This window comes from Typopeltis vanoorti, chromosome 18 (assembly GCF_054136105.1).
Source record: "Typopeltis vanoorti isolate ZY-2024b chromosome 18, IOZ_Tvanoo_1.0, whole genome shotgun sequence".
NCBI classification, from domain to species: domain Eukaryota; kingdom Metazoa; phylum Arthropoda; class Arachnida; order Uropygi; family Thelyphonidae; genus Typopeltis; species Typopeltis vanoorti.
The window spans coordinates 51,745,843-51,767,382 of NC_143566.1; the positions used below are offsets into that span (position 1 = coordinate 51,745,843).

General features: G+C 35.9%; 1 protein-coding gene across 1 annotated transcript in view; it reads left to right on the top strand.

The window, feature by feature from the left end:
- LOC150096667 (very long chain fatty acid elongase AAEL008004-like) overlaps positions 1 to 21,540 on the top strand; it is a 135,022-nt gene that overhangs the window by 94,335 nt on the left and 19,147 nt on the right. Inside the window, exon 5 of the mRNA XM_090407819.1 lies at positions 8,734 to 8,839. Coding sequence (XP_090263945.1) covers positions 8,734 to 8,839 — 106 coding nt within the window. The remainder of the gene's footprint in view (positions 1 to 8,733; positions 8,840 to 21,540) is intronic.

A 21,540-nucleotide genomic window follows, 5' to 3' on the forward strand; every position in this document is an offset into this window, starting at 1 on the left:
TGATTGACAGACAGATATCAAAAAGTAGTATAGAGAGTATACTGTACAGTGGGTGTGAATCTGCCAGATTTAAGGTAACCAGTGGCATACCTCAGGGTTTGGTCTTTGGGCTATTATTGTTCAATCTATACATTAATGACATCAAGCAGGGCTTATCATCAGATTTGCAGTTGTTTGCTGATGATGCAAAGATAGGCTGAGCAATCAGGGATGCTACGATATTCAGCAATTACAAAATGATTTGAATAGACTGAAAATCTGGGCAAACAAAAATGGCTGTCAGTTTAATGTTAGTAAGTGTCAAGTTATGCACTTTGGCATGATTAGAGTTCCAGCAGCATATTATATTAGCGGGGTTATGATACAAGAAACTGAAGGCGGCAAACGATCTTGGTGTATCGGTGGATAAGAATTTAAAGTTCAAAGGTCACATAGCAAAAGTTGCAAATACAACTCAGAGGATAATTGCTATATTGAAGCAAACCTTGACATATAAGGATAAGGAAGTAATTTTGCCTCTTTATAAGGCTTTGATAAGACCACACCTGGATTATTGTGCATAGATTTGGTGTCCTGGGTTCTAAGGGGATAAAGAAGTTGTGGAAAGGGTGCAAAAAAGAGTTACAAAGATTATATCAGGATTATGGGATTTAGATTATGAGGACATATTGCAAGTATGTGGATTACTGACTCTGGTTAACAGGAGAAAGAGAAGTGATATGATAGACATCTATAAACTCTCGAATGGGTGTTATAGCATTTCAAATGATGAAATTTTTTGTTATATGGAAGGCAGGGAGAGAACACGGGGGATCCATTGAAGCTAAGGTTGTTCTCAGTCAAGAAAGGAGTAAGAGCTAGGTTTTTCTCTCAGAGAGCAGTGAATGAATGGAATAGTTTGCCCTTAGGGGTAGTGTAATGTGTAATGTAATGTGGTGTTATCCACTAATATATTGGAGGCTTGAATCAGTTTGAATGAGGTGTTATACTGTTGAGCATGCCATGAAGGGCAACACCCTTCATGAATATGCTCAGCACGCACTAATTTATTAGGGATCCAGAACTTCCCTCAGTTGAGGATGCAGTAAAACCTACAGTATATTAGTACCTTGGGCTGGCTAATTAGGGCTTATTTGTTTTCTAGTCCTTGAATTGGATCGAATTTTTTCAAACCAATTCAAGCCTCCAATATATTAGTGGGTAACAGTTTCACACCAGAATATGAAATTCATCTAATAAACCTGTGCATAATATAAATGTAATGTACACCCATTTGTCCTGTTGCATCATATTTGCAGGGAGTCCAAGTATAGGCAGTGCATGGCATACTGAAGCCTTACTTAATGAATGACCCCCCCACACACACACTTCTTGTGTGGGAGTCATTCATTCTTTTAAGGTTACACAGTGATCAGCATTCATATTTACGAATTTAGGGACGCAAAACGCACGTGTTGAAATGATTATTTTATTACTTATTAATAAAATAACACTTGACGTTTCGCCCCATCGAGGTCATCATCAGAAGGATACATGTGTATAGAGAACCAAGCTACATGCTCTTGCACTCTATACTGGTAAATTAAATCTATGCTGTTAATTAATCTTTTTATTAACCTGACCTCTAGCAATAATTAAATAAAATAAAATAAAAATTGAAAAAATAAATAAATAATAATATATATATATATATAAAATAAAAATAAAAATTATAATGGAGGGTGGTTGAACCATGGAATGCATTATCTGATGGAGTGGTGAGAGCGAGAATGGTCAATGCATTTAAGGAGTGGTATGATAGACTTTGTGTTTCCTAAGAGGGACCTCCCTCGATGAGTCTTGATAGACTTGCGTTTCTTTGAAAGGACCTCCCACGATGAGTCTTTTGACTCCATGGAGGCCTGAATAATAATAATAAATAAAATAAATAAAAAAACTACAATAAACTCTGCTAAAGTCCTCATGTACTAAGATACTTCTGGATTTGTACAGTTCAGATTGTTATACTATGATTTCTTCAGGACTTGTACAGTTCAAGTTGCTATGGAATGTTAAGGGGGAAAATATGGAAAAAAATCACCAAGTCTTCTTGTAGTGGGATTTTTCTTTGGCTTGTTCTGGTTGCTATAACGGTTGCAGATGGCTCCTCCACATTCTTGGAATGGTTAGGCCATCATTTTTGTTCAGATTTGGGTTATGTTTGAATATTTCACATACTCCTTTGAATTTCCTCTCGAACCAGGTTTTGGTGCGGTGTAGGGACTTGGTATTTTTCCAGTCAATTCTGTGGTATGTTTGGAGTGCGTTGTCAGAAAGGCCAGTTTTTCCAAAATGGAGGTATTTAATGTGTCATTTGTGTTCGTCCTTCCTAATTGGGATGGTTCGCCCTGTTTCCCCTATGTATGGTAGATTACATGTGCATTGTATTTTGTATAACCCTGGGTGGGCTAGGTGTGGAAGATGATCTTTGGAAGAACTGAGTAGGTGTCTTAATTTTGTCGAGGGTTTAAAGGTGGTTTTGAGGTTGTATTTGTGTAGTGTTCTGTCTATTTTTTCGGAAATGCCTCTGACATAAGGTATGGCAATAGCATTCTTGAAATCTTTTTTGTTTTTACTAGTATCTCTGTGGAGGATCTTGTGAATAGTTTTTTTACTGCATCCATTTTTTATAAATGTACGGTTGATGATCTTGTATTTCTGGTTTAGAGCTTGTTCATTTGAACAAATAGTTTGAGCTCCCAGTTTAAACGTGCTTATGACACTTAGTTTGTGTGTAGGGTGGTGATAAGAATTTTTGTGTATGTACTGGCCTGTGTGTGTAGGTTTGCAGTAGACTGAGAAGGAGAGACGTGCGAGTCTAGGAACGGAAGAGAGAGAGTTGTTTTTTTTTTTCTATTTAAATGGTGAATTGGATACGTTTTTGTTTGTTCAGGTGGCTAAGGAATGTGTTTAGTGCTTCACGGCCGTGGGGCCAAATGGCAAAAATATCATCGACGTATCTGAGCCAAATTTTGGGCTTTAGGCACGCTGACTCTAGAGCTCGTTGCCCAAAGTCTTCCATATAAAAGTTAGCAATTGGGGGGGGGGGGGGGAGTGTGGTGAGGCCATGGCTGTACCCTCTTTTTGAAGGTAAAAATTGTTTTGGCACACGAAATATCCGGAGTGGAGTATGTGGGCAAAGAGGGCCATGATGTCGTGTGGAAATATGTTCTGTAGGAGCAAGATAGTATCATTGATCGGGACATTGGTGAAAAGGGGAAGTTATGTCACAGCTGACTAATAAATCTTGGTCGTTGAGTGTGATGTTTTTAATTTTTTTATGAAATGTGTATTTTTTATGTAGAAGTGGACTGACCTACCAATTCCTTGAGTGTGGCTGTTAATTTTTTGGCTAAGTGGTAATTTGCAAGTGGTTAACTAATCGACTAGCCTTTTTGAAATGATGTAGAGACAGCAACTTAATACCCAACTGCATTAAACTAAAGAAGAAGTTTAAATCAGCAAAGCACTCCGTATCTATGCCCAGTTGGAAAAAGCTTTGTTAAGAGAACAGATCCACAAGGCACGGAAATACCTAGCATCTACCCAAGCCAAAGTTTTACAACTTAAATTAGAGCTATCTGACTACATTAATCCAGAAGTTTGGGATAATTTAGACAGGATTACAGACGACTTGGCCAAGCACCTATTACTGAAAAACAAGGAAAAATTAATAATGAAGTTTCAAGCACTACAACAACATGAAAGCACAAGACAATCAGGAAGCCATAATGAAAGGAGTAGCCAATCACCCACAAATGACGCTAGGAGCAACCAACCACCATTGGACCACGGCTTGGTTATCAACCAATCAAACTACAATCTCACCCAAGGTGAACTCTCACTGCTGGAGAAAGGTCTAAACTGCGCCAAGGTCAGTAAACAAACTAGATATCATTTTTCATATCGAGAGAGGTTTAAGATCCTTCCCCACCAATCTAGCTGATAAAATACACATGGAAACATCCTGTATACTAAATTCAAACAAAAAACTAAGCAGTAACCTGAACAAAATGGAAAAACTGGCCCTTAAATCCTTAAAAAATAACCAGGACATTATAATCACAAAAGCAGATAAAGGGAATGCCACTATCCTTTTAGACCAAACAACTTACATAGAGAAAATGAACCATTTGGTATCGGACCACAACACCTACCAAATGGTAAACTACAACCCCACGAAACATATCAAAAAGAAAACAACTGAATTAATTAAATCCGTTAACACATGGGCGGAAGAAACAACAAAAAAACTAATACCTCATCATGCCTGCTTGCCCAAAATTTATGGCCTGCCAAAAATACACAAAACAGACGCACCACTACATCCGATTGTTTGAAGGAATCGACTGCCCAAATTACCACTTAGCCAAAAAATTAGCAGCCACACTCAAGGAATTGGTAGGTCAGTCCCCTTCCTACATAAAAAAATACACATTTCATAAACCAAATTAAAAACATTACACTCAACAACCAAGATTTATTAGTCAGTTTTGACATAATTTCCCTTTTCACCAATGTCCCAATTAATGATATTATCTTGCTCCTACAGAACATATTTCCACACGACATCATGGCCCTCTTTGCCCACGTACTCTGCTCTACATATTTCATGTGGCTAAACAATTTTTACTTCAAACAGAGGGTACAGCCATGGGCTCACTACTCCCCCCCCCCCAATTGCTAACTTTTATATGGAAGACTTTGGGCAACGAGCTCTAGAGTCAGCATACCTAAAGCCTAAAATTTGGCTGAGATATGTCGATGATATTTTTGCCATTTGGCCCCATGGCCACGAAGCACTAAATACATTCCTTAGCCACCTGAACAAACAGCACAAACGTATCCAGTTCACCATTGAAATAGAAAAAAACAACTCTCTCTCTCTTCCTTTCTTAGACTCGCACGTCTTCCCTCAGGCTGTCTCTCCTTCTCAGTCTACTGCAAACGTACACACACAGGCCAGTACATACACAAAAATTCTTATCACCATCCAACACAAAAACTAGGTGTCATAAGCACCCTTAAACACAGAGCTCAAACCATTTGTTCAAATGAACAAGCTCTAAACCAGGAATACAAGATCATCAACCATCCATTTATAAAAAAAATGGATGCAGTAAAAAAAACTATTCACAAGATCCTCCACAGAGATGCTAGTAAAAACAAAAAAAGATTTCAAGAATGCTATTTCCATACCTTATGTTAGAGGCATTTCCAAAAAAATAGACAGTACACTACGCAAATTCAACCTCAAAACCACCTTTAAACCCCCCAACAAAATAAGACACCTACTCAGTTCTTCCAAAGATCCTCTTCCACACCTAGCCCACTCAGGGTTATACAAAATACAATGCACATGTAACCTACCATACATAGGGGAAACAGGGCGAACCATCCCAATTAGGAAGGACGAACACAAACGACACCTTAAATACCTCCATTTTGGAAAAACTGGCCTTTCTGACCACGCACTCCAAACATACCACAGAATTGATTAAAAAAAATACCAAGTCCCTACACCACACCAAACCCTGGTTCGAGAGGAAATTCAAAGAAGCATGTGAAATGCTCAAACATAGCCCAAATCTGAACAAAAATGATGGCCTAACCATTCCAAGAATGTGGAGGAGCCATCTGCAACCTTTATAGCAACCAGAACAAGCCAAAGAAAAATCCCACTACAAGAAGACTTGAAGTGTTTTTTTGTTTTGTTTTTTTCCCATTCCATAGCAACTTGAACTGTAGACGTCCTGAAGAAAATCATAGTATAACAATCTGAACTGTACAAATCCAGAAGTATTTTAGTACATGAGGACTTTAGCAGAGTTTATTGTAGTTTTTTTATTTATTAATTGTAAATTTTTTAATTAATTAATTAATTTAATTATTTTTTATTTTTTTTTTTCAATTTTTATTTTATTTTATTTTATTTAATTATTGCTAGAGGTCAGTTTAAGAAAAAGATTAATTAACAGCGTAGATTTAATTTACCAGTATAGAGCGCAAGAGCATGTAGTTTGGTTCTCTATACACATATATCCTTTTGATGATGACCTCAATATAGGGGTCGAAACGTCAAGTGTTATTTTATTAATGTTGGATCGTCCTTCCTGGTTTTTGATCCGCCATCTTGTTTTAACGTTGTTCTTATTAAGGTTAATTAATTGTATGTTGATTACTAATCCAAATATAGGGAAATTTCTATTATACTGCGCCACCCTAGATTCAGATTAGTCTATGCAAAATAGTGTAATCAAATATTAATTAAATTTAGCAGTCTAATGTTTATATATAGGCCGAATTTTACATTAACATTTAAGGTTCCCGCTAGGTCCGATAATTTTATGAACGGTGCAGTGGAAAAGAATCAGGCTAACAACAAATTGAAATCAATAAAACAAAACATTTAATTCAAGTTTATATAATATATACATAAGCACACTTTGGATACAAGATAATGCAAAATTAACTCAGTTCAACTACACATAACATTACTTTACTTTTGGTATTAAACACTGAGCTTCAAAATCTAATTTCTCTCTAATAGGCAAAATTAGTTCTAAAGTTTTTACCACTGAAATTCACAGCAAATATTTTAACAGTAGTAATCTTCATCTATCCCTTAGTCAGAAATCACATAGTTCAGTCAAGAGGTAGTTATCACTTTAAGGGGGGGGGGGGAGACTATTAATCTTCTATCTTCGGCAAAATTCAGCATAAACACCACAGTTAATGTTAGGATTTAACAGAAGGAGATAACTCTTATTACTTCATTCTAAAATGCTATAAAGTAGAACTGTTCTTACCGGAATAAACCTTTGCACATATTATTCACTGAGGTACACTTAAAACTTTAGTTAACTATCACACTGGAGCTACACATTTCAAAAGTAATCTTCTTTAAATTAACTTAATCTTTAACTTCAGCACATCACAAATGCAGACACACTTGCACTAGAAAATTCACATATTCCTCATATACTACTTTACAATAGAACCAGCTTCCATTTATCTTCCTTGAAAGCTCTGGAATACAACATTAACTTCAGAATTCCATATCAATATTCTGAGTTGTCAATTTACATTTCAATCCTTTGTAATCTGATCACAGCATTTAATTCTTTGTACTACAGCCTCTTATTTAACTCCGTGCTGCCAATAAATTATTTCCTCATCTCTATTGTACTGTTGCCAATTTATTGCCAATAAATTATTTCCTCATCTCTATTCTCAGTGCCATTACTGTGCTGAGTGCTCCAATTGTACTCAGTCCCTGGTTCCCTAGTTGTAGTGCTATGACTGACGACCAACTGCTACTCACTGCTCTTGTTTACTCTCGCTTTCCGTTTATATCTTTTCACTCCGTTTTCCCGCCAAAACTTGTTCTCACCATCTAGCTCATATCAATTCCATCTCATGTCTATAAATCACGTGCTACACGCTCGCGCCTTCTTTTTTTAACTCCGTCTCCATGACAACAATTAGAGCAGTACATAACATTTTACCTTTACATACAGAAACTAAATAAAAGGATATTTTTCAATTCAAATAATATATAATTAAATATGATGAACACAAATTCTTCTACTATTAATATAGGAATAAATAAAATAATCTGAACGTTATTTTTATACTGAGTCCTTTCCATTATTAATACATATCCTAGATTAAATAATTAAATAAAAAAAACTCAAAGATAATTATATGAATAATAGTTTATAATAAGAGATTTACATTAAATAATATCTACAAATGTAGCCTTTGATATGGTGGATTATGTTGGATTCTGAAAGGAGTATTAATAATTTTAATTTCTCTTCATTCAGAATCCAACATTAATAAGTAGTAAAATAATCATTTCAACACGTGTGTTTTGTGTCCCTGAATTCGTAAATGGGAGTCATTCATTCAAAAAAGAACAGTGCTTGAGCACTTCAGAAAAAAAAAATTTCCCATAAAAAAAAAAACTAAAAAGTTCAAAAATACAACAAAAATCACAAAATACACAAAAATATTCACAAAAACAAAAAAAAAAATTATTCAAAACTACTTATGCAGTCCATTTGACCAACTTTTTTTTTGTGTCCTTAAAACACAAATGATGTGCTCCTTAAATGATAAAACTGATTTATCATTCCTCATCAAACATCAAGTGATATCAACAACTACTATTCACCTCAACTGTCCAAACCACTATTGCATTCTGGCTATTTTGTGTGGCAAAACACTTTCTACCTACAAAAAGAAAGCACAGGCATTCAAGTTCTTTTAATCTTCTACAAATACATTCTTTGCCACTAAAAGAGCATTAATAATTCCTCCACCCTCTTAAATCCATTAAAATGTACACAGCAGTAGCTATTCAATACTCCTTCACAGTCAACTCAAAACCCACTGAACAAATTTTTCCTCTTCATGCATTCTCTTTCTTGATTATCCATGGTACTAAATATCCATGGTATTATAGGTTGACCAAATTTTGTGTATAGGTAAAATTAGTTTAATATATTATTCAGATCATTGTGAATTACTACACAAGTTTCAAAGATATGATTGTTTCTCTATGTATCTAAAATTTTCATAGACAGAAAATACTTTCATAGCTTAGCCCTTATTAATTCAAAAGTATTTTAGTTTTTTTTTTAATTTTATTTTTAGATTACTTTTCTTAATTAGATTGTGTATTTTTAGTTCTTCTTTGTGCTCAGGAAGAAATCTAGCCATATTTCCCTTCTTCATGTTATCCATCACGGCATAATGCCCATGAGTGTTTGGTGGGGTGTAAAGTTCACACCAGGTTAGTTTTATAGTTGAATAATGTGTATGTAATTATTATTATTCTCATCAAATAAAAAAAGTTGAGTAATTTATATACTGAGAGCATATAAATTTAGTTCAGTCAGTAGTGTCACTCTGCCATTTGAGTTGAAATTTCAGTTTAAATCTCATTCTAGGATACTTGCAATTTAAATCATGTATGGTTCTTATGTTTGAGTGGTTACAGAAACAGGCTCCTTTCTAGTGATGAGTTTTACAATTAGAGAAATTATTATTTTTCAGAGCTTCCTCCAGGAAGTCATGGACACAAGGTCTCTTCCAGGTCACACAATGCCTAAGATTTATCATATCTTGCTTTAAAAACATTTAATGGATACTCGCATCCATTGGCAGCCCATTTTACACATTCACTACCTACACGAGCACCTGGTCCTCACATGCTTCCTATTCACCCTTACTCAATTTCCAAGGATTACCCTCTTTCACCTCTATCCATGAGCTGTAAAATATTAACTGTGTCTATTACTGTGACATCCCCTCTAACCAAGCTATGTTTGTCATATCTCCTCTCTTTCACCTTTACTCAAACATTACCTCATTCCTTTGGTCTGTCCTCATGTGCACAATTTTATAGACTAGTTAACATTTTGATTTTTAGTATAAATCCAGCACATTTACACAGGAAGTTCCAGTAAATAGGTAAAGCTAGATATTTACAGGTGGAAGATAAAGTTTAAAGGATATATTGATAAGGTTGCTAAAGTAGTAAGTTTACTTGGCTGTTGAAGAGCACACTAACAAGTAGAGATAAGGAAGCTGTTATTCTACTTTATAAGGCCTTGATATATACACATCTGGATTACTCTGCTCAGGTCTAGTTCCAAGAGTGACTCAGCAGTACTATGTGTGGGCAAGTGGTTAGGAGGAAAGGAATTTCACTTAATAAATTACCAGGTTTATTATTATTGTTGTACGATTGCCTCCATGGAGTCCAAAGATTCATCATGGGAGACCGAACTATCCATGCAATCTATCATACCTCTCCTTGAACCCATTAACAGAAAGAGCCCTCACAACTGACTCTGGCAACCCATTCCACTCATTCACAACTTTCCAAGCAAAATCAAAAACACAATCCTTCTATTACAGAACAAATTCCCTCCCGATATCACAGTCCTCTTTGCACATGTATTGCATTCTGGCTATTTTGTGTGGCAAAACACTTTCTACCTACAGAAAGAAAGCACAGCCATGGGCTCACCATTATCCCTCCCCCAAGTTGCTAACTTTTATATGGAATATTTTGGGCAACATGCTCTAGATTACTCTCCTTTAAAACCCAAAGTCTGGCTTAGATACATTGACGATGTTTTCGCTGTCTGGCTCCATGGCCACCAGACATTAGACACTTTCCTCAGCCACCTAAACAAACACACAAATGCGTACAATTCACAATTGAGATTGAAAAGCAGAACACACCTCCATTTCTAGATACACTTGTCACACGTCTTGCTTCTGGCAGTCTTTCCTTCACTGTTTACCAGAAACCTACACATACTGGCTAATATATATATATATATATACACACACACATAAACTCCTACCACCACCCAACATTAACACACTAAAAAACAGGGCTGTGAAGATTTGCTGTAATGAACAAGCACTTAAAGATGAATTAAAAGTTATCAGCAATACCTTCCTAAAAAATGGCTACAACCAAAATACTTCACAAGACCTTACTTAAAAACAAAAATAAACTAGACTACAATAAAACTGTAACCATTCCATACATTAAAGATATATCAGATAAAATAAACAGAATACTACAGAAATACAACCTTAAAGCCACCCTTAAATCTCCTCCAAAATTAAAGAACTTACTCAACTCATCCAAGGGTCCACTTCCTCCAGTGGCTCACCCTGGAGTATACCATATTCATTGCACCTGTAATTTGCCCTATATAGGGGAAACAGGATGCACAAATCCTATCAGAAAAAAGGAACATAAACGACAGATTAAATTTAATAACTATGGTAAAGCTGGCCTTTCTAATCATGCCCAGAACACTTTACATAGCATTGATTGGAAAAGCACCTGTCGTTTACATCACACCAAAATGTGTGATGTAAACGGCACATTAAGGAGGCCAGTGAAATTCTTATCAACCATCCTAATCTTAACAATAATGATGGTCTAAAAATCCAAAAATATGGAAGGCACATATTCTACCCACATAACCTTTCTCTCTAAGAGTTAATTATAAATAGGACTATAGATAATCCAGGATCTTAAATCTAATATAACAATTCTCATGTTAAATTAGGACATCATTTTTGCTGTAATAAAACTATCTCTATGAAAAAAAATTTTATCTGATGTTGTCTTAAATAGAATATAGCTTTGATGTAGTTATTTTATTTTATTTTCACTAGTGGTCAGGCCAGTAGAATAACCGTTGATGAAATCATTGTCTATTTAGCATACTGTGTGAAATGTAATATAGCTTGTCTCTGTATATATATGTGTATGCTCCAGATGATGACCTTATTATGAAGATCAAAATGTCAGGAAATTAAAATAATTATTTCTAACACTGTTGTAGAGTCCATAATTTGTCTAAAATGAAGCAAAAAATTTAGTCCTCACACCCATACTAACCACACCTTTTATTCAACTTCTAGGGATGAATGACTTCTTGTTCTGCACCCTCTAGCCAGGTACTGAAACATTTCTCCTGCATCAATCCTATAAAACCCTTTGAGTAACTTAAATGTTTCTATCGTATCCTGTCTTTTTCTACTATCAACCAACTTCTGAAATGAAGTTGGTTGATAGTAGAAAAAGACAGGATACGATAGAAACATTTAAGTTACTCAAAGGGTTTTATAGGATTGATAATTTATTTTTGTTGAAAATAAATCTCAACTAAAATATCGCTAGTCATTCAGTAGTCACTGAGCTATCTTCCGTTGCTTTATTTGTTATTCAGAAACTTATTAGCTAACTGCTTCTCAACTTGTAGACTTTATTTAGTTGCTTGAGTGACTTGCCGACTCGCTATTATAGCACTGTGATTGCCGAATGCCCGATTCCAACCTAATGCCAATCTCTCTCTAATAAATCTCTAATCTCCTAATTAATTAATAATTCCAGTGTTCGTTGCTTATATATGTTTTTCCCCCTACATTGCTCACGTCATTTCTTTCTAAAAACTCTTTTCAATAAACCTCATGTGGTGTTCCAAAACGTGCTCGCTGACTTACATACGTTTCCATGACAACAAAACAAAATATAATAAAATTGAGCTATTACATAACGTTAAACTTTACAAACAGGAATAAATAGAGAATATTTACATTTCAATTAATGCGCAGTTAAATTATCAAATACAAGTTCTTATAATATTAACATAGTAATAACTAAAATAGCTTAATAATATTTAATACAGTCTTTTCATTATTAATACATATATCTTTGATTAAATAATTAAATATTAGACAAAATTAAAATAGTTATATGAATATTAAAATGTAAAATAAGTCGTTTACATTAAATAATATTTACAAGTCTAGCCTTTGTGATGGAAGATCATGTTGGATTCTGAAGCAAATAATAATTACTCTAATCTCTACATAATCAGAATCCAACACAACCACCAATTGTATATTTTGTCTACTGGCCTTAATCTCACACCAGACTGCTTTAAATGACCAGCTCTCCTCCCACCTGTCTCCTTTTTTTTTTTGGCTGCAATTCATCTGCTATCATCAGCAGTAACCCCCCCCCCTCTCCCATTATATCCTCCCTGAAAATACTAAATCCTTCACATTTTATCCTTGTAACTACATCATCTGCTGTTAGCCAAGTCTCAATAATACCTGTAACTTTTGGCAAGGTTGCACTATTGCACTAACCAATGCCAAAAACTCTTCCCTCTTGTTTCTGATACTTCTGGCATTAGTATATAGAAACTGAAGCTTCCCTTAAGAACTTGATTTCCGTATTCAGTATTTTTTCTTGAGATGCTAAATTCTGCACTTGGTCATTCTCACACTTGCTCACTTCATGGGTATCTTCACACAAACTCACCTGCTTCCACTCTAATTCCTTCATCATGCTCGCTGAACAAAGCTCTCTCTCTCTCTCTCTCTCTAGACAGCTAATCTCTCTAGACACCAAAACCATTTAGATGCAGTCCATCAGCATTATACAAATCCTTCTTTCTATCAAACACAGATCACAGATCCACAAATCCTACATCATTCCTTCTGCACAACCTATGTATTGATTCATTTGCTACCAATGCCCTCCTCAGTTTGCCTGTATCATAGCGTGGCAGGAGAAATACAGTCTTTACCTGCTTGCTCTTCAGTTTTGCTTCATCTAATAACTCCTTTACATCTCTTCCCCCTCATGGAATACCTCTTGCCTCTCAGATCCTTTGTGCCAACTAAATCATTTAGTTCTTTTGCCTTACATTTTTTGTATCCAGATGGCATGACTAATATCATGAATTTTTGCACCAGAGAAACACGATTTTGTTATACTTTCATTGTGTTTCATCACCAATGAACATCATTTTCTTAACTTGTTTTTTTCATTTGTTTGCTCGGTCGCTATTATTACTTTGGACCACCTGATTCTTTCTCATCTCAGCCCTGCTAATCTTTTGCTGCTTCTGCAACTTTTCAGTTTCTTGCTTTTTCCTGTGAAGGATAATTTACAGGAAAAAGTCTTCAAGTGCACAATTTCCTTATTTATGTCCATTCTGTTCTCCTGTATTTCTGCTGCTGCACATTCAGCATAGTGCATCTACCAACATTTGCTCCATTCTCATCACCTAATTTGCACTCACTTTTGAAACATTTAATACAGACTCTCTTTCTCTCTCCAGTTTCAATTTTCTTCCACATATCTTTTAATTTTTGCAATGAATACATCTCATGCACATGCTGCACTGCACAAAATCTAGCAAATTCAAATCACTCGACAGCATGGTCTTTGTGGCCATTGTTCTATCATGCATTGGGGCCATACCAATAATATCATATTTACAAGAAAAAATACAAGGTTTACTTACAAGCTAAATACAAACAGTCTTACAAGGTTTACTTATAAACAGTCAATGACAAACTTGTTTAAAACAAAAACTACAATAAGTTAACTTAATATTTTAACTAAAATATGAAAAAATTACTCGTATTTCATTAGCACTAATAACTATGGAACATACACACAATACGCCACCTAACCACGATCAAATATTTACCAATGAGGATGGAATTCAAACCCATGTGTGCAAAGGCCAATGGATTAGCAGTCTATCACCTTAACCACTCATCCTCCTTGGTTATGGATAGCTCTTCTGATCCTATGACTGGGTCCGATACTCTCAAATCCCTAGTCCCCTCCATCATATGCTGTCTCAAGTAATTATCTCTCAGTAGGTGTATAACTCATTTTAACTCAGAGAGGTTTTTTATTAACACTAAATGTATTTCTTCAACATGTTTCATTGTCCATGGCCAACAGCATCTTCAGTAAGTTATTTAACATAATTAAATGGCAAAAAATTAAACATTTCCCAACAGCCATTATTTCTATACATTGAAGAAGACTGGAATTATAGTTGAACCATGTGTATCAGTAGGTATGGTATGTCCATTCTCTGTATATGGTTGTGTACACTCAGATTGCTGGCATAGAAGAGGTTTTGAAACATAATGATTTCCAAACGTCATGAAAAATCAATCCTTGGTTTCTATTTAGTATGCCTTTTGAGAAAATGACCTCGGAAGACTTCTTGAACAATCTATTGAAATTCTCTTCTAAGTAAGACATGGAGGACGCTTGCCAGTTTATCTGACATTCTTTGAGGATGTGCACTGCAAATCTGCTTTTTTCTTCCATTTTGTTTTCAGCATCTGTGTTCTTTTTACATATTTCAAAATTTCTCCCAGTTTGACCTACATATACCTTTCCAGACGAACACAGAATATTGTATTCTCCAGCATGTTTCTAAAATGGAACGTTGTCTTTAGAGGACTGTAGAAAACTTTGTAAGGTGTTAACTGGTTTGAAGACTGTTCTGATGTTGATTGATTTTTTCCTTGTATGATAAAGATACTGTGCCTTTTTAATTAATTTCTGGGTTATCATGGGACTGTTCATCAGAAAATGTTACTTTAGTACCTTTTTTTTTTTATTAGCCATTTTGAAGGAACTGATTAAATAGGATTTATCATTAGGTATCATCAAAATCTTAAAAAAACAGACCTTTTAATTTCATCATTTTTGAGTATATTTAAAGCCCTGTTTTTTAAGGTTTTGATGATACCTAATTTTTGTTGGGGGTGATGGAGCAAGCTTGCCTGCAGATGCCTATCTGTGTGATTTCTTTCCTGTAAACTTCTAATGATAATTCTCCAATGATGTTTTTGTTGCTAAATCTCAGTCTTGGGATTTAACAGCAGAGAAAGCTTTGGCAATGGGTAAAATTCAATTTGTGGATACCAGTGGTGTGTTGGAGGAAGGAGAGAATGTGAAAGACGTATGTGTATGGATTTAAACTTGGGCAGTGTGGCAGAGGGAGATAGTTTGTCTAATGGCCATTATTGTGTGTGTGTGTGTGTGTGTGTTGTGTGTGAATGTCAACTTAAAGCAGGATGTGTGGAGAGAAAAATTGAATTGCTGAGAAAGGAGATAGAAAAAATGAAGAGTAAATTGAGGAGGGTGAATTACAATATTTGGAATCTGGAAAGGTTGGCCAGTGCAGAAAGAACAAGAGTAGTTGTGAGAGAAGGGTGTCAAAGAGCAAGGGAGAGAGAGAGAGAGAGAGAGAGGAAGGTGAGAGAATGGGAGAGACAGGGGAAGAGAAGAAACTGCAGAAAGTTGAGAGAATGTAGAAGCAAGGGCTAGAGCGATGAGAGGAAAGTGGGAAAAGTGTAAGAGAAAGGGGTGAGAGAGGTAGAAATATTGGAAGCAACAAGAATCAGGGATGCCAGTGAGAGAAGGATGAACGAATCTATTTGGAGTGTCATGTATGGAGAGTCGGTGATTGATTATGTGCCAGAGGAGTGCTTTAATGGTGGAACATTAAAGCACTCCTCTGGCACATAGCAGTGGCAGTGAGCAGAAATATATCAGAGGAAAGTACACTGTGGAATGCAGGAGAAAATCAGTAATAACAAATGGGATGATAGTGAGAATGGGTAAGAAAAGAGGCTGGAATATGTGCATACATAAAGAACATTTGAGGATAGAAGAGAGAGCTGTATGCAAGAGAGATTACATTTGAATGCAGAAGGGTGCAGACATTTCAAGAGATCATGGAAGATATTTCTGTGGAGACTGTTTTTTTCTGAGCAAGTAGGTGTGTCAGGGTAGGAAAACTGGAATTGCATGAGTAAAATGTAACAGGGATTGCCCCATGTGGGGACAGTGGCTTGAGAAATGAGAGGGTGTTCACTATATTACAGAGCCAACTGAAGTATGGGAGGAGTAATAATGGCTACAAGAATACTAGCAATACTAGTTTTTCTGTATACAAATTCTAGGTCATTAGGAATAAAAGGAAAATGAATTTGTGGCATTAATTGACTCAGTCTTTCCAGAGATTGTTGGTATCAGTGAAACTTGATTAACTGAGGAAGATGTTCTAACATGAATAGAAATCAAAGGATTTATTTGGCAGGATAGAGAAGGTTAATGGTAAGAGATGAATTATGCCATCTCAGGTTGAAGAATCATAGTAGAAATAACACTAATGGTTTTGAGAGTATATGGTGTGAGAGAGATATTTATAAGCAGATATTTAGTGGAATGCTACTATCGACCAGGGAATATAGATGGTGATGAGCAGGAAATGTTTGGGAATTAGTTTGGCAAATGCAAAGTGAGTGATCATTATTGGGGACTTTAACTATTTCAAGAAATCCAAACATTCAGTTCCCTTATTACTGCATGCTGTCTCCTCTTCCCAGTTTATATCACTATAGTTAAAGGCAGCATGTAGTGGAGGGAACATGAGGAACAACAGTTTTGGATTCGGGCATAGAATCAGAGGATCTGTGATCGAGATGTAATACTTGTCCCTCCCCAATTGGCGAGAATGACTGTATAGTCCTGATTTGGAGGATGAATAGACACATGTGGAGCTATCAGAGAAGAAGGAATTTATGTGGAATTATGAGGCAGGCAACTATCATAGACTAAGAAACTAGCTTACAGCAGTACAATGGATGAAAGAAGAGGAGTCATGTAGCATGGGAAATACTTAAGAAAAATTTGTTGACGGCAGTGGCAGATTCTGTATCTTGAATGAAGAAGATAAAGCAATTTGGAATCAAGTGGATGACAAAAGAAATAAAAGACGAATCACAGATGAAAAAGAGATTATGGAAGACATTAAAAAGAGAGAGGTGGAAAATAGTTGCATGAGAAATATAAGGCTCAGGCTAAGAAAGTGACTAGTATTATAAGGAGAGAAAAATTAGAATATAAGAGGAGACTAGCAATGCAATCCAAGGAGAATCCCAAGGAGATATTTTTCACTATGTGAAGGAAAAATGATAGTGGACGAATTGCCTTGTGGGATGGGAGTTAGGTTGACCAATGCAGATAACATAGTTGAGCTATTTAATGAACATTTTATTAGTGTTCCATCTGGGTATAGTAGACTTTATTCCTAGGATAATGAATGGTGAAGTGTTAGAAGTGAATGAAGAGGATGTATTCTGAATACTGAGTATGCTAAATAATCAGTAAGGTAGCAGGGACTAGATGGAATTTCGTCATGTGTTTTAAGGGAATGCTCTGTGGAACTGACCATTGACTTGACTGTTTAATAAAATTCTTGAAACAGGACAGGAGAGTGGAAGAAGAGCAAAATGGTGCCATTGTATAAGGGTTGTGGTGGTGGTGGTAGAATGGAGGTATTAAACTGTAGGTATTTCTTCTGTAGTTAAGATTTTGGAGAAATTGGTAACAACTCATATACAGAATTGCACAGATAAAGCAGTATTATTTATGCAGGCCATCATGGATTTGTTTTAGTAATCTTTTAGAATAGAGTAACAAGAGCAGTAGTTGAGGGTAAGCCATACACTGTCATTTTTTGGGGGGATTTTTTTGAAGGCATTTGACAGTGTGTCACATGAGAAGTTGGTTTTTAAGTTACAACATATGGTTTAGATATCATGTTAGTAGATTAGATTGGGGACTGGCTTTCAGATAGATATCAGAGTTGTATGTGGGTGAGCAGTATCAGGAAGTTTCCAAGTGGGATTCCACAGGGCTCAGTACTGGGACCATTATTCAATCTTTGTCACTGATATTGTCACAGGACTACAGGGAGATGTTCAGTTGTTTGCATATGATGCAAAGCACTATTAGTAATAGTGATGATGTTCTGGCTCTTTAAGAGGATTTGAATAACATGGAAGGTGGGCTAATAAATGGGGATGTCGGTTTATTGCAAATAAATGTAAGGTTTTAAAATTTGGGATCCACAGATGGGATGCTTCATGCTCACTTGGTGGAGTTATACTGGAAGAAGTGGAGGAAACAAGGGATCTTGCGGTGTAGATCGAAATATGAAGTTCAGAGGACATATTACAATGGTTGTGAAGACATCTCAGAGAATTGTTTCAATATCGAGGAAGACATTGACCATGAGAGATAAATGTGGTGTTCCAATTGTATAAAGCTTTGATCAGACCACATCTTTATTTGCTCAGGTATGATCACCGGAATTTAAAGAGGATGAAGCAACCTTGGAGAGGGTGCAGAGACAGATAACAAAAATGATATTAGGACTGTACGATGCTGATTATGAGGATAGACTGAAGGCATGCAGACTACAGAGTTTGGTGGAGGATAGAAGACAATGGGGAGATATGATTGAGACATTTAAGCTTGAAGAGTTATTTTTGTTAAAATCTCACATAAATAATTTGCTTATTATGTTCATTTTTTTTTACGGTTTTATATATGCTTAGTGAAAATTTTATTTAATGAGGAATATGTTTTGTTATGTGTTAAAAATACCCCCTCTGTTCAAAAAGAAACCGAAGTTTTCGAAAATAGAAGAAACTAGTGGTGCCACCTTTTGTATATTTTTGTTGTCGAAAGCAGCAACCTTCATTAGTGTTGTGTCAACTGTTTATGACATTTGTTTCATTAGAATCAGTTATAATGCTAAGAGTGACAGTGTGTTTTGACAAATGGTTGGAAAATGAGTTTCAAACAGAGAGCTGCTATTGACTTTTGTGTTTCATGTTTTACTGAAATGCATCAAATGCTTGAAAAAGCATATAGTGATGAATGCTTATCCCATACTCAAGTTTACGTGGTTTAAGCGATTTCAAAGTGGTCGTGAGTCGCTTGAGGATGACGAAAAGCTGGACCGTCCAAAAACTGGACTGAGCGAAGTTAACATCCAAAAAGCATGATTTCATCAAAGAAAACCCGAAATCATCTGTGAGATTGATTGACGATGAATTGGGGATTCCAAAATCAACTGTGCACAACATTTTGACTGTGAGTTTGGGCCTTCGTAAATTGAATTCGCGATTTGTTCCCGACAAATTGACCGATGACCAAAAAATGTATTGAATTGAACACTGCAAAGACCTCGTTAAAACCGTCTTAAGGACGCAAACTTCCTTGAAACGATCATTACTGGTGACGAAACATGGTGCTATGAGTATAAGCCCGAAACAATGCACCAAAGTGCTGAGTGGAGACCACCAGAAAGGGGACATCTGAAAAAAAAGTCACTTGGAGAAGTCAAAAGTAAAGACAGTGCTGATTTGTTTCTACGATTCCAAGGGCATTATCCACAAAGAATTCGTTCCGCCTGGCCAAACAGTCAATGGTGAGTTTTATCTCAAAGTTTTGAAGCGATTGATAGCAAGAATTCGTCGTGTATAGCATGAATATCGTGATGCAGGCAGCTGGTCACTTTTGCACGATAATGCACCATCTCATCAGTCAAACATTGTGAAACAGTTTTTGAGCAAAAACCAAGTTTGTATGATGATCACTCTTCCCCTGACTTCATTTGCCAATGAAAGGAAAGCGATATGACACCATTGAAAACATTCAAATGGCAGTAACCACGACCCTCAACAGTATCCCAAAAACTGATATAAAAAACTAATTTAACAAATTAATGGACTGTGCCAAACGTTGTATCGAAACTGAGGGAGAGTATATTGATTGAAATAAATGATTTGAATAATTATAATTGGCCTGTGTTTTATTTTCTATCAAAACTTCGGTTTCTTTTTGAACAGAGGTAGTAGTCTAAAAATGTACAGATAAGGTATATATGTGATTTGTTTGCATTTAGTATTGCAATTATATGGTCAGTATTATCAGAGCCGCCATGTGGTTAAGTGATACAGGAAACAGGACCACTAGGAAGAAAAGAGTAGAGATTAAAGAGCAGAGGAGAAAATAAAAGAGATTAAAGGATACAGAACTCTGAAGTTGATTTCACAACTCTCCAAGCCAAAAATCTAGTCTTCACACCCCCTACTAACCACATCTTTATTCAACTTCCACATATGACCCCGTGTCACACTAGGCCTCTCCAGCCTAGTGCTGAAACATTCCCTCTGCATCAATCCTATAAAATCCTTTAAGCAACTTCAATGTTTCTATCATATCTCCTCTTTTTTTCCTATCAGCCAACTTCTGCAATCCACACACCCTCAATATATCTTCACAGGGAACATTCCACCAACCACTCACCATCTTGGTCACTCACCTCTAAATCTTCTCAACCACTTTCTCATCCCCAAGATACCTAGGAGACCAGACTTGAGCACGGTAATCCAGATGCGGATGTATCAATGCCTTATAAAGAGATAACAACTTCCTTATCTCTACTCGTTAATGTGTTCTTCAATAGCCAAGTAATCTTATGGGCTACCTTACCAAATTTATCATATATCCTCTAAACTTTAACTCTCTGTCTACCACCACCTCTAAATCTCTAGCTTCATCTATTTCCTGGACTACAGTAACATCAATGTGATACACAGCTTGTAATCTATTTATCCCAAAATGTATAATTTTACATTTCTCTACATTAAATTAATACCCATTATCTTTTGCCAATACTGACAGCCTATTTTAATTGTTCTGCAAATTAAATTGTCCTCTCCACATCGTCTTGATAAACTGTTACTCTACCTAACTTTGCATCATCATCAAACAACTGAATATTTCCTTTCAGGTTAGTTCCTATATCATTTATGTACAAATTAAACAGTAGTAGTCCCAGCACTGAACCTTCATCATCATCATCACGAACCATGGGCTCACTGCCCATTGCTATCTGATGCCTATTTGACTATCTTCTTCCACCTTTCTTTGTCCAGTGCACAGTGTCGCAGTTTTTGTACACCCATTCCACACCAGTCTTTTATATCATCTATCCATTCTCTGTATGGTCTACCTCTTCTGTTTAAACCATCCAAAATACCAAACATAAATGTCTTTATCTTCTGGTCCTCACTCATTCTATAGATGTGTCCAAATGATTGCAGCTTCCATTTTATAATCTTCTGCATTAGATTCTGTTTTGATTGTATCTTCTGATAGAGCTCTTCATTGATGATTTTCTGTACCCATCCTATTCTTAGAATCTTCCTGTAACAAGTTCTTATAAATGCCAAATTTCTTTTTCTTGATTCCTTATTTATTAC